This window comes from Nicotiana tabacum, chromosome 11, assembly GCF_000715075.1.
Source record: "Nicotiana tabacum cultivar K326 chromosome 11, ASM71507v2, whole genome shotgun sequence".
NCBI classification, from domain to species: Eukaryota; Viridiplantae; Streptophyta; class Magnoliopsida; order Solanales; family Solanaceae; genus Nicotiana; species Nicotiana tabacum.
In genome coordinates this window covers 164,631,608-164,647,333 of record NC_134090.1, presented here as the reverse complement: position 1 = coordinate 164,647,333, position 15,726 = coordinate 164,631,608, and the positions used below count along the sequence as shown (strand labels likewise).

General features: G+C 35.3%; 1 protein-coding gene across 8 annotated transcripts; it reads left to right on the top strand.

Moving 5' to 3' along the window:
- The first annotated feature begins 1,333 nt into the window (after positions 1-1,333).
- Positions 1,334-8,736, top strand: LOC107830821 (3-hydroxyisobutyryl-CoA hydrolase 1). Of its 8 annotated transcripts, none has more exons than XM_016658473.2 (7): positions 1,334-1,689; positions 1,772-1,818; positions 3,078-3,149; positions 3,476-3,556; positions 3,643-3,726; positions 4,049-4,133; positions 4,990-5,464. In XM_016658473.2, the coding sequence occupies exons 4-7, from the start codon at positions 3,527-3,529 to the stop codon at positions 5,160-5,162; spliced, it is 372 nt and encodes a 123-aa protein (XP_016513959.1). In that variant the 5' UTR covers positions 1,334-1,689; positions 1,772-1,818; positions 3,078-3,149; positions 3,476-3,526; the 3' UTR covers positions 5,163-5,464. The 8 variants fall into 8 exon arrangements, with proteins under 8 accessions (XP_016513959.1, XP_016513958.1, XP_075081782.1 ...); XM_016658472.2 differs by having other exon boundaries at positions 3,063-3,149; XM_016658478.2 differs by adding an exon at positions 8,525-8,736 and having other exon boundaries at positions 1,359-1,818; positions 3,063-3,149; positions 4,990-5,075.
- Positions 8,737-15,726: the final 6,990 nt, after the last annotated feature.

Below are 15,726 nucleotides of genomic sequence, written 5' to 3'. Positions count from 1 at the left end.
CTTCTCAACACCTCTTTTTAACTTTGTTATTTTACGAAGAATAGACTCTTTTTCCTCTTTTCCAATTGATTCTTTGGGTTCCAATGGAGGAGCATCAACTTTTGGATTCTCAGAAACATGTTCAACCTCTTCAATTATGTACTCAACTTTATCAGACAAAGACATCACTGAAAACTCTTCAGGTGATTCATTTATGTTGGTGAACTGAATGATGAAAAAAATAAATTAGCTTGTTTAAGGAAGAATATGTATACAAATTATAGATATTTTGTAGATAAATTGTATTATCATAAATAAAGACCATTTACCTTCATCCATTCAGGCTTGATCATTTTGTCTTCAATTGCAGCTACCCAAATCTGACCCTTAGTAGCTGACCAGTTGTGTATGCGAGGGATTGAATTAGAAATCCTTGTAGCTATATCAATGTTGACGGAGGAGCAACACTTATACAACCATACATGCATGGCTAGTGGGAATCCTCGAATGAGATAAGAATGAATGAAAGAATTTAGCCTGTGCCTAACTGATTCAATCAACTGTCTGTAAGACTGAATACCCCATGGAAATGGCTCGTACTGATCAGATTTCACCCAACAAAACCTAAAATGATCTACCAACCCAATATGGTCTCTCTCTGAAAGACAAATGAAGAATTCTATGAGATACAGAATACATAACTTTACTGCATCCTCATCATTGACCCAGCTTTTATTGGTTACTATCTGTTTTAGGTATGTCTTCTCCACTTTTACCTTGTTTGGAAAGTAACTGCTCATTATCTTACTGACATAATTAGGAGTGTAACCAAAGTCTGTCACCTCAGTATGACATCTAAGACCAGTTACTACTGCAAACTCTCTCAATCCAAAATTTAACCTCTCACCTTTTAACTCAACTGAAAAATAGGAAACATCGGATAATTTCAATTCATACTTCATAAGAAGATGAATAGCTTGATTTTGCATGCATAAATTGGGAAATGACAGTAAATAACCAAAGCATGTCTTCTTGAACAGCTTCAAACCATTTGGAGACAAAAACGCTTTAATTTGGCTAGGAATACTAGGGTCACATAATGTCTGGAATCTAAGCACCCAATAATCAACATTCATTACAAGAAAAAGCCTTATTAGAGACCAACATTTAATGACGGGGTTCGAATGTGGTCCCTAAAAGTACCATAGTAGGGATGAGAATATATGCTCGTCCTTAATTCTCTAATTTTTCATTAAATCAACGAAGAGAATTAAGTCTAGTTCATAAAAGGGTTGATATCTGGTCACAAAAGAGTAACTTTTTGGCGCAAAAAAGAGGTGACATGCCAAACTACATTTATCTATGTGAAGATAGCGGTCTTTTTTGTGCATCCCTTGTGGATACCTTTGATAATGTTGTATCTGTTATGCTTACATCCAAAAAAAATTGTAATTTGGGGAAGATAGGTTCGTGCTTTCGATTCCTCGTTTTGCCCTTGCTCCTGGCTTTCGATTCCTCATTTTGCCCTTGCTCCTGGCTTGACGCCGTTAGAATAAAATATAAGAAAATTAACTTGACATCTTTATCTTTTCCAAGGAAATAAAGAAAGCTTAGCTGGCTCCCACTCACATCTCATCTCTCTCAAATCCCTAAATCACTTCCATAAACCTAAGTCTGCAGATTTCCCTCAAAGGCTATGAACGACAGCATGTATACTAAAATCAGAGCTATATATTTCTACTCTTTCACTCTTTCATCTCTGTCACAGTAGGTTTGAAACCCGTTTGTGCAGGTTTGGGGAGAAAATCAAACTAGGAATGGACGACTATCTTACCCAAAGTAAGCACACTTTATTTCTCTATATATATCCTATGAGACAATCTTTACTTATTACTCCTCATCTGGGTTTTTGTTATATCTAGCTTTTCTAATGTATTTTTGTCTTTGTGCTTCTATTTTGTGGTTGCTCAGCAAGATTTTGTACAATCAGTTTCTTTTCAAGATTGTGTTTTCTTGCGTGTCCTCTTTTTGAATTGTTTGTAAAAGCCTTTTCCTTGTTTCATTTTCTTTTAATTAGTTCTTATCTTCTATACTCTGTTCAGCATTTTTTTTGCAGTTAGTGCTTAGAGGAACTCCCCCTTTTTATATGTAGTTTGGATTAAAGATATGTCGTCAATTGTTTATCTTCCGTAAAAATAGATCTTCATTTTGTTTAGATTGTTTATTAGTGAATTCCTATGTTTTAATCCTTTTTGTAGCAGGAATATAGTGTTGAATTTTAGACAACCTTTTAGCTTTTGAAAACATAATGTAATATTTAGTTGGGTTTTTTTCATCTTCTTTAACTTTTAGTGAGTCTAGTATATATTGGCTTAGTTTTAGAAAGTCTTGTTTGTGGCTTGCTAATGAATTTAGCATTTGGAGTATTTATGGCTCATTTGTAACTCAACAAAATGATACCTAACAACTCTATTTTCAATCAGCCGCATTTTAGTTCTATCGTTGTAGTCGAAAGTAAAAAATTTCAGAATCGAGTGTTTGACTTTAGTGCATTCATTTTTAGATAGTTTTATTATCTGTCCTTTTCTTATATTAGTACTAAGACCGTCAGTGTTGGGTTAGAGTCAAGTTTTCACTTAATTCAATTCACAAGCATGTAATAATATAACTATAAACAAAAAATATATGGAATGAGTAACTAGTACACTAGTTGATAAGTGTTGAACACAGAAATTATTTGTTCCTTTTGTTTTGACAATTAATTTACAGCTTATCTCATTCTTGTGGTATATTATTACTTTTAGATTCTTAAATTTAATCATTGATTAATAATTTATTAATTCTAGCTCATTGCTATGAAGGTTATGTCCTTCTAATGACCAGAGAAATTGTTGATGAGTAACAATTAGTAAACTAGTTGATCAGTGTTGAACTGAGAAATTGTGTGTTCTCCGTTTTCACAATCAATTTGCAGCTTACATTCTCGTGGAGTATTATTCGATTAGTCTAAAAGGTTATGTGCATTTTAGAGTACTTTCATGTCCTATATCTTTTTTCTAATTTGATTCTTATGTAACCTCCAGTTTAATGTGAAACAGTCAAATACAGTAAATGGAGTCAGATCCACTGTGGATGCTACCAAATATGGCTTTCTTTCACCATGTGCCAAAGTAATGCTATCATTCCTTAAGTGTTAAAATTATCTATTTTTCCGAATTTTCTGTTACAAAGTTGATATCGGCTGCAAATTAAACAGTGTAAGGCTTAGAAGTCAAGCTACTCTTTGGCATTTAAAAAGTCTAGACTTTAATTAGTTAAAAGAAATAAAAGGTAATGCTACTATGTGCTAACAATACAGAGAGACATACCAGATATGGCTGGTGACAACTGTGATATTTCTGGATGATATTTAAGTTTTTCAATAACTTAGTAATTTTAAGTGCACATAGCTTAATGTCCCCAGTCATATATTTAATTATTTATTTATGCTTATCAGGTAACTGAAAATTTGGTGATAATTATTTCCAAAAGTGATACATACTGAACTATGTTATGGCAAAAATATAGCAAACCCCAGGTTAAGCTAGGTCATGTGTTATTTTAGTTCTGTAATATAACTTTCTTTGATGTACTCCTTAATCTTATTTGGACTGCCCATTGAAGGTTACCATTCTTAATGGAATCGTCATGGGAGGCGGGGCTGGTGTTTCTGTACGTGGTAGATTTCGAGTTGCAACAGAAAAGTCGGTATTGCCTGTACTTGAAGTAGATTTTATCTTGTTGTCTTCTTTCCCTTTTATATTTGATCTTTGCCACATTCTTTGGCATTTTCTTGAAATTTGTCTCTTTATGTCCTTTCATATGGAGTGCAGCAATATATGAATGTTCCAGTAGAATAACACTAGCCAAATAAGAGCAAAACCTTACAAATTGTATATTTTCATGAGCTTTAGGTGGTACCTCAGATTTGCATTGAAGATTACACATAACCCTTTTTCTAACTTGATGTTTGTTGATCTGATACCAAAAATTTCATGTCCAACATATTCTTATGTTTTTTTGCATGTAGGTTTTTTCCATGCCCGAAATAGCTTTGGGATTCTTTCCTAATATAGGTGCCTCTTACTGTTTATCAAGACTTCCAGGATTCTTTGGTAATTTCACTTGCCACATTGTTTATATTTCTGAAGGAATTTACTGCTGTTGATGTAATTCATTCAAGTGTCAGTGTGAAGTTATTTGCTACTTGTCGTTGGGAATTAAAAGTCACTACATGGCTGCTCACTAGTTTAGGCTATTTTAAGAGCAATGGTCAGCTCAGCTACTTTGCATTAAATGCTGCTTCTAATTCCCCGATATCCTTGAAATCAAAAGTAAGAAAGAGTCAGAAACAGTAAATTGATCCTTAGTTCCTGCAGAAGGGGTTCAAAAGCTTGTGATACACACCTTTTGGTGCATCTTCTCTTATAGTTTTCGAATTCTCTGGACATTCTTTTTATCTGTTTTCCACCATTATTCATTCATTGATCATATGTTTCCTCACTTTAAAAGTAAGTTTGCACTCATTATATAATCATACTTACTTTTCACATGAAAGTCTCCAAAATATATTTTTGCTACAAATATTTGGACAGTTAGCTGGATGTCAGCCTTAGGTTTCACGTGATGGCTGAATTTGTCAAGTTTAAATTATTACAAATATCAGCCCTTGCTTTCATATGAATTTCTTAGATTATTACAAATGTTAGCCTTTGAAGACATGTAAAAATCGTGACACGTTTGAATGAATGATACCGATTTTATCTAGAGATATGATCCTTTTTTCCCCTGATTTCTTTATTCTGATTATGTTGCTATTATTGGGGAGGGCTAATTCCTATGTTACCATGATGCACATAGGATTTGTAGGTACAAATGTTAAGTCTCGTTCTTTCTCAACAACAAAAAAAAATCAAATGTTAAGTCTCATTTCCCCTTGGCTTATTTCTAATTTCTTGTACTCTTTGGCAGGGGAATATGCTGGTCTTACTGGTGCTAGGTTGGATGGTGCTGAAATGCTTGCTTGTGGTCTAGCAACCCACTTTGTATCATCGACGGTATATTACCTTAATTCTCAGCATGTTCTGTCCATTTTCGATTGCTTCTATTGGAAATCAATGGCTGTTACTAATATGCGTATGTAGCTAAGTTATATTTGCAGATCTTAAAAAATCCCATTAAAGTAAAGATTGGTTACTTTACATTCTTCAGCCAAAGAATAGAAAAATATCAAGTTTTTCAAGTTTAATACCTTATTTTAAAGTATATTATGACAATGATCTATGTATTTACGCATTAAATTTGCTCAAGGGCAAAGCTTATACTGCTTTAGCATGAAACATAGTTGTGCTTCTGTCAAGATTTGTGATTTTTACCTTTAGCCAAGAAATTATTTCATAATTGTATTTAACATTTAAACCCGGGATAGTAGATAAAATTATCCTTGAACATATTTCCCAAAGGTCTAAATCAATTTTTTGTGTTCATGCAATCCCTTTTACGTTGCCATTTAACTTTTGTAGGGTAGATGACCACACTTGATGAATTTTGGTAAGTAGGTTGATCATTATTAGGGTAAAATTATACAATATTATTGTCACGACCCTAAACCCGAATCCGATCGTGATGGTGCCTCTCGTGAAGACAAGGTCAGCCAATTATACCCAATTCACTTTTTAAACAGTTAAATATCATAAAAGCAGTCTAAAACATGATATAACAACACTAAGTAGCGGATAATGTCAATAAGGTGCGGAAGTATAACCCAACACAGCCCTAACCGGGGTGTCATAAGTCACGAGCATTTACTAGGGTATAAATACAACTGAAAGCTTGAGTGTACAAATACAGACTAATGAATGAAGAAAGAGAGAAGCAGTGATGCTAACGCCGGTAGCTAACTTGCTAAACTCCGATGACTCTGCCACCGATCAGCCAAAACCCACTACCGGGTGCATAAATACCTAAATCTGCACACAAGGTGCAGAGAGTAAAGTGAGTAGTCCAACTCAGTGAGTAACAAATATAAATAATGGCTGAAAGCATGAAAACACGTAAAGGCACAAGGCAATTCTATATCAAAGCAGTAAAAATCACTTAAAGTAGTAAATTCGTGAAGAAATCAAGTTAAATCCCTTTTTAAATAAGTAAAATAGGTAGTTTGGCAGGTAAATAACAAGTAGAAATCCGCCCCTCGGGCACAGTATCAATCACTTAGAACAGTATCAGCCCCTCGGGCTCACTCTCAGTACAATATCAGCCCCTCAGGCTCACTCTCAAATCATGATGGGTACCCGCGCTCACTGTGTGGTGGTGCAGACTCCGGAGGGGCCCCTTACGGCCCAAGCGCAATATCAAGCCATCTCGTGGCAATAAAAAGTATCTCAGGCCCTCGGCCTCATATCACTCAGCATATCCTCACATATGGCCCTCGGCCTCACTCAGTCCGAAAATCATCACAAGCCCCTCGGGCATTAGTAAAACAGTAGTTCTCAACCCAAAATATCATTTAGAAATATCATTTAAGTTTGAATATGAAATAAAGTGGCTGAGTTTGTAAAACAGTAAATATCAACAGGACTGAGTTCAAGTAATAAGTCAAATAGTGAGGAATTAGTGATAAAAATTCCCGGAGGGTTCAAATAGTTGGCATAAAGCCCAAATATGGCAATCAGCCCAAATCATGACGATAACAAATAAGTTTTAATCAAATACGCGGTAAAGTCATCAATCGGGATGGACCAAGTCACAATCCCCAGTAGTAAAAGACCCCACGCTCATCACTCATGCGCGTGTCTCACCTCAATACAACACTACGATGTGCAATTCGGGGTTTTAAACCCTCAGGACATCATTTACAACCATTACTCACCTCGAACCTGCTAATTCTCTAGCTCGCGATGCTTTGCCCCTCGAATTGGCCTCCACGCGCGTCGAATCTATCCAAAATCAGAACAAATACGTCACAATATGTTAAGGGAACAAACCCGAAGCGAAAATAATCGAATTACCACAAAATTTCAGAAATTGGTCAAACCCGACCCTCGGGCCCACATCTCGGAATTTGACAAAATTCACAAAACTAGAATCCTTATACTCTCACGAGTCTATCCATACGAAAATTATCCAATTCCGATACCATTTGGTCCTTCAAATCATCATTTTATATTTTTGAAAGATTTCACAATTTTCTTTCCAAATTCCATCCCAAATCACGAATTAAATGATGAATTCAATGATAGATTCATGTACTCTAGCCAAATCTGAGTTAGAATCACTTACCCCGATGAATTTCTTGAAAAACCTTCAAAAAATCGCCAAAATCCGAGCTCTCTATGTCAAAATATCAAATAAAACCCAAAACCTCGTATTTATAGAGTACCCCACAGATTTCCGCCTCCACGGGCCGCACAAAATCGACCGCGGTCCGCACAAAACCAGTGCGGTCCGCACAAAAACGACCGGGGCCGCACAAGCTTTTCTCTACAGTGACAGACTTTAGTCTTTTGGCCATAACATTCGCTACAGATGTCCAAATTGCGATATCTTTACATTTCTGGAATCTAGACACGAAGGGCTACACCTTTCGTTTTTGAATCATCTTAAAATTCCTTGTAGATCAAAAGATATGAGCTTCCGAAGTAGGACCAGCGAAATGTTCTTCACCGCGGCCGCATACCATTTTGTGCGGTCCGCACAGCACCTACCGCGGCCGCACACCATTTTGTGCGGTCTGCGCGGGTGAGTGCCGAGACCTGCAACCTTTCTGGACCTGCTACAGCTATGATTTTCGGCCTAAAACATCCCGGAACCTACCCGGAACTCCCGGAACTTCAAACCAATTGTACCAACACATCCCATGACATCGTTCAAACTTGTTCAAAACTCCAGAACGCTCTCAACAACATCAAATCACCAATTTAACATAGGATTCAAGCCTAGAAACTCCAAGAACTCTTAAATTATGCTTTCGATCAAAAAGTCTATCAATCTCGTCCGAATGACCTGAAATTTTGCACACACATCCCAAATGGCACAACGAAGCTACTGAAACTCTCGGAATTTCATTCCGACCTCTATATCAAAGTCTCGCCTATCAACCGGAAAACGACGAAATCTCAATTTCGCCAATTCAAGCCTAAATCTTCTGTACAACTCCAAAACCCATTTTGATCGCGCTCCTAAGACAGAAATCACCTAACGGAGCTAACCAAACCGTAAAAATTCCAATCCGAGATCAAATACACACAAGTCAAATCTTGGTCAAACCTTTCAAATTTTAAGCTTCCATTGAGACTGTTCTTCCAAATTAAATTCTGATTAACTTGAAACTCAACACCAACGATTTACATAAGTCATATTGCATAACACGGGGCAAGTCATGCCCGAGAACTGGAGAGAAAAATGCAAAAGCTCAAAACGACCGATCGGGTCGTTACAATTATTTAACCAATCATCTTGTTGATCTTTATTGGTTTTTCTGAAGATATTTTAATACTTGTTACAGGTTTTGGAGATTGAAGTTTGCAGGTAAAAAAGCTTATTTGGAGGAAATATAAGTTGACTCTCATTTTGCTGGGAATTTGTACTTTGTATAATGTCTAGGGATGTTAGCTAGATTTTTTTTTTTTTTTTGTTGCAGAAATTGTGTAACAATATTGTGATTGCTTAGTTACATTATACATGTAAATGGCGCCATTTAATTGGCATGTTAATCAATTTTTGTAAAACAAAATTTATCTCTGTATTATCTTGTTGTTATCAGTTTTTTTTTTTTAATTCTTGTTATAGATTGAATTTAACAAGCACAAGAATGAAATAATAAAAAATTAATGTGGTTCCTAAAATTATTTTAGGGACCAGAATAACTAGTCGCTAAAATATTTAACAACCAAATTAATGTGTCCAATATATTGTATTTTGAGACTAGAAATGTGATGCCTAAAAGTATTTTAGGGACCAGGATTCAAACTGGTCTCAAATGAAATTTTAGGACAAGACCCCAATCTCGTCGCTATTGACTTTTAGCGGCGGAGGCTATAGCGGGTGGCGACCAAATATTTCTGGTTGCGTTTTAATTTGGCTAGGAATGCTAGGGTCACATAATGTCTGGAATCTAAGCATCCCATAATCAACATTATGGGATGCAAAAAAATGTCCATTCTGCAAAATTCAACAAATGTAATCTAACATTAATACAGTAATTAAAAAGCACTAATACACTTGTATGTTTTTTCTACAAAATAACTTCAATAATATACAATATAACAACAATGTTAAACATATCAACAAATCTACAATTAATCTTCAAAATTAAGACAAATAATCTCACATTAATTCAGTGCTTAAAAAACATAGATACATTTGCAATATATATACAATATTTCTACAAAAATCTACAAAGCAAAAAAAAAAAACACAGATTATGTAGATTTTTAACAACTAAAACAGGCGACATAAGTAGTGAAGAAATTACTAAATTCTTACCTTCACCAATGAGTGTTTTCGAACATTTTTAGGAGATTTAACACTAGGTTTTTTTTTTTTTTTGAATTTTTCTTCTTTTTGGGAGTTTTTGAACTGGGAGTCACCTTAGCTTTCTTTCCAGGTTTACTGATAGGCACATCTTCTATAAAATCATCATCGAACACTATCTCTTTTCGTTTCCTATCCGCTTGTTTGATTGGCCTCAAAGATTCTCCAGCATCGAAATCATGTTTTTGTTTAGTTCTAGCTTCAGCCCTGATTTAACGCGGAGAAACACTATGCTTCATATATACAATTGCATGTGTAGATTTCCCTTGCTTTTTGGGTGAATGTTGTGATAATACACCGAAATCGAAAGAAGGTATATCAGCTTCTAGAGCTTTTTTAGGGCTATGCTTTGAATCTTTGTTCTTCTTCATTGAGAAAATTTGAAGCTGAAGGTAAATGTGTGTATGAACTTTGAAGATTTGACTTCAATTTTGACTGGTTGTAGAAGAAAAATCTTGATTTTGGACGTTAATGGTAGAGGGTTACAATTGCTTTTCTGGTTTTAGCAGAGGGAATAATGGTTTGAAACGTGGGTGTGGGGTGATACGTGGGTGAGGGTGTGGGTTTGGGAGAGAGAAACGTGGTTGGGGGGGAGGGGGGGATTTGGAGGAATATACGGTACCATTAATTTAGGAGTGATATAAGGTACATTAACGTACAGTTAAAACACCTTATGGTATAGAATTGGTAATTAGGCATACTAAATTTAATACTATCAAACCTTAAACATTGAGGGTAATATATTTCTTATATGACATAGGAATGTAAAAATTCCAAAGAAAAATTAGGGTCAGTGAAATGTTGGCCTCAGTTTCATTTCCCTTATTTCTTGTCTTTAAGAAAAATAAATAAAAATAAAAATAAAAAAATAAAAACCTTATTCCAATTATCCATATTGCAACTACAATATTATTCCTATGTGACGAAATGCACAAGAAGTTTAATATCATCAGTTTAACTACGGGTTGGGATATTACGTAGGCGTTTGGACAAAAACAAAGGTTATAATTTTTGAAAAAAAAAAGTAGTATTTGGAATTAAATTGAAGAATGGTATTTGAAATTGGAAATTATGTTTGGACATGCATTTCACTTAAAAAATATTGCAGTTTTGTGAGAGGAAAAAAAATTCTGAAAATTTTGAAAAAGTGGTTCTTATTTTCGATTTTTTCAAAAACTTTTAAAATTTTATGGACAAACACAGTTTTGAAACAGAAAAAAAATTGAAAAAAAGGAAAAAAAAAACTTATGAACAAATGGCTCCTACATTTATTCATCAAAAAAGTTATACGGTGTTAGGAAAATATAATGTCTTAATTATTCATTTCACAGTAATGACAATATTGCACAAATTATAGAAAAAGATAAGCTAGCTAGGCCCCAAACACGCAATTTAAGTCATAATCTTTATCCTTACTTTTTTGGGCGAGAGGTGATACGGTACCTTTCTTTGCTACAATATTATTCCCATGAGATGAAATGCACAAGAAGTTTAATATCACTAGTGTAACTTAGTGAACGGGATAATACGTAGGCGTTTGGACAGAAAAATAATAATTTTTTTGGGGAAAAAGTAGTATTTGGAGTTAAGCTAAAAAATAGTATTTGAAATTGGAAATTATGTTTGGACATGCATTTCACCTGAAAAAATATTGTAGTTTTGAGAGAAAAAAATTCTGAAAATTTTGATTTTGAAAAACTTTTTTTCGAAAAATTTCAAAAAACTTGTAAAATTTCATGGACAAACATATTTTTGAAGAAAATAAATTCGAAAAAAGGAAGAAAAAAAAATTTATGAACAAACGGCTCCTACATTTATTCATCAAAAAAGTTCTACGGTGTTAGAAAAGTATAATGTCTTAATTATTCATTTCATATTAATGACATTATTGCACAAATTAGTAAACGGAAAAGGGCCAAAAACGCCCATATCGTTTGGTAAATGGTTTATTTCAAAGCTCTGTCCATTTTTTGAATCTAAAAATACACTCGATGTTATTTTTCGGACAAAAAATACCCCGCGACTAACGGAAATTTCTGTGGTCCCCTTTTTAATGTGTTGGCAACATGTAATTGGGCCACGTTGCTCCCTTGTTCGGATCAAATATAACCCGTTCTAGATTTAAAGCCGCCCCAATTTATTGGAGCAACCCACTAAAGTTTTTCAACTTTAACCCAAGATCTTATTCCTTTCTCCTCCATTTCCATCACTTTTTCTAAATAACAAAAAATCAATGGCTAAATTTTTTTAAGCGGAGCTCCAAATTCTTGTTCCAGCCAAACTCTATATGAAGGTTCAACAATTAATTCTCAGCAACACCCAATCAATTTTGAGAACGAATTTTAAATTTGGAAGTCTTTTCAAACCAAGCTGCGAGGGATTCTTCAATAGTGGATTGTTTTACTCCAAGTGTTTCTTTTTTCTTTTTGAAATATTGGGTATTCACAAATAGTCTCCAAATCAAAGCATGAAAATTTCAACGAAGAGCTTTTCAAAGACCCATTTGGAGTAAAATTTTATTTTGATCTAAAAATGAGCTACTTCTTGTTAGAATTAGTTGGTTAATGTACTTTGAGCCTAAATACATCTATGCAAACTGATTTGAGATTGAGAACCTTGAAGAAGGAGTTGTAATTCCATTAAAACTCTTTTGAAACCTTGGTTTGAATTTGGGATTTTTTGAAATTGTAACTTATTTTGAATGTGTGTTATTAGATTTTGTTGGGGGACATCAATATGAGCTTAAATCTGAAATTTGAAGGAGTTTGGAATAGATTTGAAATGTATTTGGGTGAATTTTCAAAGCAAATTCAAAGGTTGAAGAACATGTTCAATCAAAAAACTTGGGGCAGGTCTAAATTTGGGGCGGGTAGAAATCAAGCCGGATTGGGGAGCCATATGGCCCAATTACGTGTTGCCAACACATTAAAAAAGGGATCACAGAAATTTTCGTTAGTCGCGGGGTACTTTTAGTCCAAAAGATAACGTCGAGTGTATTTTTGGACCAAAAAATGGATGGAGCTTTGAAGTAAACTATTTACACGATAGTGATATTTTTAGCCCTTTTCCGCTTAGAAAAAGACAAGTTAGCAAGACACCAAACACGCAATTATTTAATAAATATTATCTTTACTTTTTGGGGCGAGTACGGTACCTTTCTTTGCTACAAATAAGAAGAATTGCTATGAACAAAACATCAAATCAAATAGAACCAAACATCACACTATAATTAGTAGATCAAAGTATCGTTGGAGGAATTTATCTCAAAATGGAGTAGAAAAAGCTCATTCTTTCATTTTTTTTAAAGCAATTTGTCCTTTTAATGGAGTAGTAAAAGCAATAAAAAAGAATTATGCTCGCACACAAAAATTGCAGCGCAAGACAAAATGGGTCGATTTCCGGCTCTTATTCTATTCTTCGGTTTGAAATCACTCGTCACTTGAACTTAATTGTCTTGTTAAAAAAATAAGCCTTATATAATAGGAGTATAAATTTTATATATCATATTTAGTAATATTAATTCATTTAACTATTATATTCTCTATTGCTTACTCACATCAACATGTGATTATTAATCCAAAAACAACTCATGCAACAATAGCATCTTTTCAGTAGCGCACCAACCCAACATAAAAACACATCCGTAAAGTCTCCTCTTTTCCCTGCAAACTTGCTTCCTAATATATCTTTTCACTAGTCTTCTTATTCACAACATTGCACTATCCATTATGATCCTTGCGCGCGTATATATATATATAGAGAGATATTTTTTCCACCTGATGTCAGATATTGAGATCCGACTAAATTCGAATTCGCTCCGAATAATCTCACATTAGGGGTAAATTCGAATTCGCGCCGAATAATCTCACATTAGGGTAAGTCCTGGTACAATTTGTTACTAGTAAGTACTATTTACAATTTGTCCATGTACTATTTAAAATTGAACAGTTTATGTTAAACTTTTATTCTATTATTACTTCTGTCATTAGGAAAAAGTCTCGTTTATTCCCTAAACCCCCTAGTGGAGCTCCAAATTTAAATAGTAGTCACCGGTTAATTGTACCCGATTTGTAACGACCTGATCGGTCATTTTGAGCTCTAGCGCGTTGTTCGGCAGTTTGAGGCCATAAGCAGCTTCACTTCAGGTATTGTGACTTGTACATGTAGTCGGAATTGAATTTCGGGAAGTTCGGAGTTGATTTGGAAAGAAAATTCTCATTTCAGAAGCTTTAAGTCAGAAGAATTGACTAACGTTGAATTTTTGAGTAAACAACCTCAGAATCAGGGTTTGAAGGTCCCAACAGGTTCGTATGATGATTTTGGACTTCGGCGTATGTCCGGATTGAGTTTTGGATGACGAGGAAGCGTTTCAGCACCTATTGTGGAAAGTTGGCATTTGGAAAGATTTCATAAATTTGGGGTGGAGGTGTATTTTACTGTTGTTGATGTCCGTTTGGGATTTCGAGTCTGGGAATAGTTTTGTATGGTGATTCTGGTATTGGGAGCGCATTCGAAAGTGGATTTGGAGGTCCGTAGGTCATTTTCGGGTTATTTGACGAAAGTTAGAAATTTGAAGGTTTTTGAGAAGTTTGACCGGAAGTGGACTTTTTGATATCGAGGTCAGATTCCGATTTCGAAGTTGAAGTAGGTTCGTAATGTCGAATGTGACTTGTGCGCAAAATTTGAGGTCAATCAGACGTGATTTGATAGGTTTTGGCATCGAATGTAGAAGTTTGAAGTTCTAAATTTAATTAAGCTTGAACTGGGGTGCGATTCATGATTTTGACGTTGTTCGGTGTGATTTGAGGCCTCGAGCAAGTTTGTGTTACGTTATGGGATTGGTTGGTGTGATTGGACAGGGTCCCGGGGGCCTCAGGTGGATTCCGGATGTTCAATGGATCGAGTTTGGACTTGGAAGATGTGCTGAGGCAGCTGATATCTGGTGTAATCGCACCTGCGTGAAAAGGGCCGCAGGTGCAAGCCCGCAGGTGCGGAAGGGGACAAGGCTGCTAAAGACCGAAGGAGCGGAAAATGTTGTGCACCTACGATGGCGCAGGTGTGAGGTCAGTAGCCGCAAAAGCGACAAGGCCTCAGGTGCGGAAGAAGTGCCGTAGAAGGGGATGCCCAAGAGCCCGCATGTACGGGAGTCACTGGGCAGAAAGCTTAAAAGCGTGGGGCTCAACCATCTTTTTGCCATTTCTCTTCATTCTTGGGCGATTTTTCGAGCTTCTTGAGGGGAGTATTCACCTAGCAACTTGGAAGTAAGTTAATCCCACCTATTGCAAGTTAAATACTTGGTTTATATATGGATTTTAATATGAAAATTCATGGGAAATTTGTGAAAAATTGGGGTTTTGGTGGAAAACCTAAAAATTTGGTATTTTTGAATTTTGACCACGAATTTGGGCATGGAATAGAAAATAAATTATATATTTGAGTTCATGGGGTTACGAGTAATGTTTATCTTCAAAAAATTTTGAACTCCAGAACATGTGGGCCCGGGGATGATTTTATCGACTTTTCGAGCGGAGTTGGGAATTGTTATAAATTGGATTATAATGAGTATTATAGTATATATTTATGAGTTTGCGCATTTATTGACTAGTTTTGGAGCGTCCAGGAATCGGTTTGAGTTGTTGGAAGGGTTTGGGATCCGGTTATGGAATTTCGAAGCAAGGTAAGTCTCTTTTCTAACCTTGTAAGAGGGAATTAACCCCATAGGTGAAATGAATTCATGTGTGTTCTTATTTTTGGGGGCTACATATGCACGAGGTGACGAGAGTCCATATATAGCTACTATTCATGCTTATGTCCAGGTAGTTTTAGGTTTACACCATGTCTTGTTGATACCGTTATTTGATTATGTTATTATTTGCCTTGAAAGGAATTGACATCGAGTATGATTATTAAATGCCTTGAAAAGAGTTATAATTTAGGATTTTGAGACTTGAAAGTTTTCATTTGAACTTTGTATTTTTTAAAAGAAGTGAAGAATATTATAATAATAATTTGAGAAATCTATGTTCAACCGCGTCGCAAATATATTACGTGAGCGGAGTAAATTTCCACTACTCTCATAGGAGCGGGCCGTTCATCTTGACAGGTTAATAGATGGATCTATGGTTCATGTCATTCGACCCTCGGCAGTGCACCATTTATATTTATATGTTGGTT

Excerpts from the sequence above, each read along its gene's own strand:
- LOC107830821 (XM_016658473.2), top strand. The coding sequence starts at position 3,527 with ATGTTATGGCAAAAATATAGCAAACCCCAG. Across the intron at positions 3,557-3,642 it reads AAAAATATAGCAAACCCCAG|GTTACCATTCTTAATGGAAT; the intron begins GTTAAGCTAGGT and ends TGCCCATTGAAG. Across the intron at positions 3,727-4,048 it reads GAGTTGCAACAGAAAAGTCG|GTTTTTTCCATGCCCGAAAT; the intron begins GTATTGCCTGTA and ends TTTTGCATGTAG.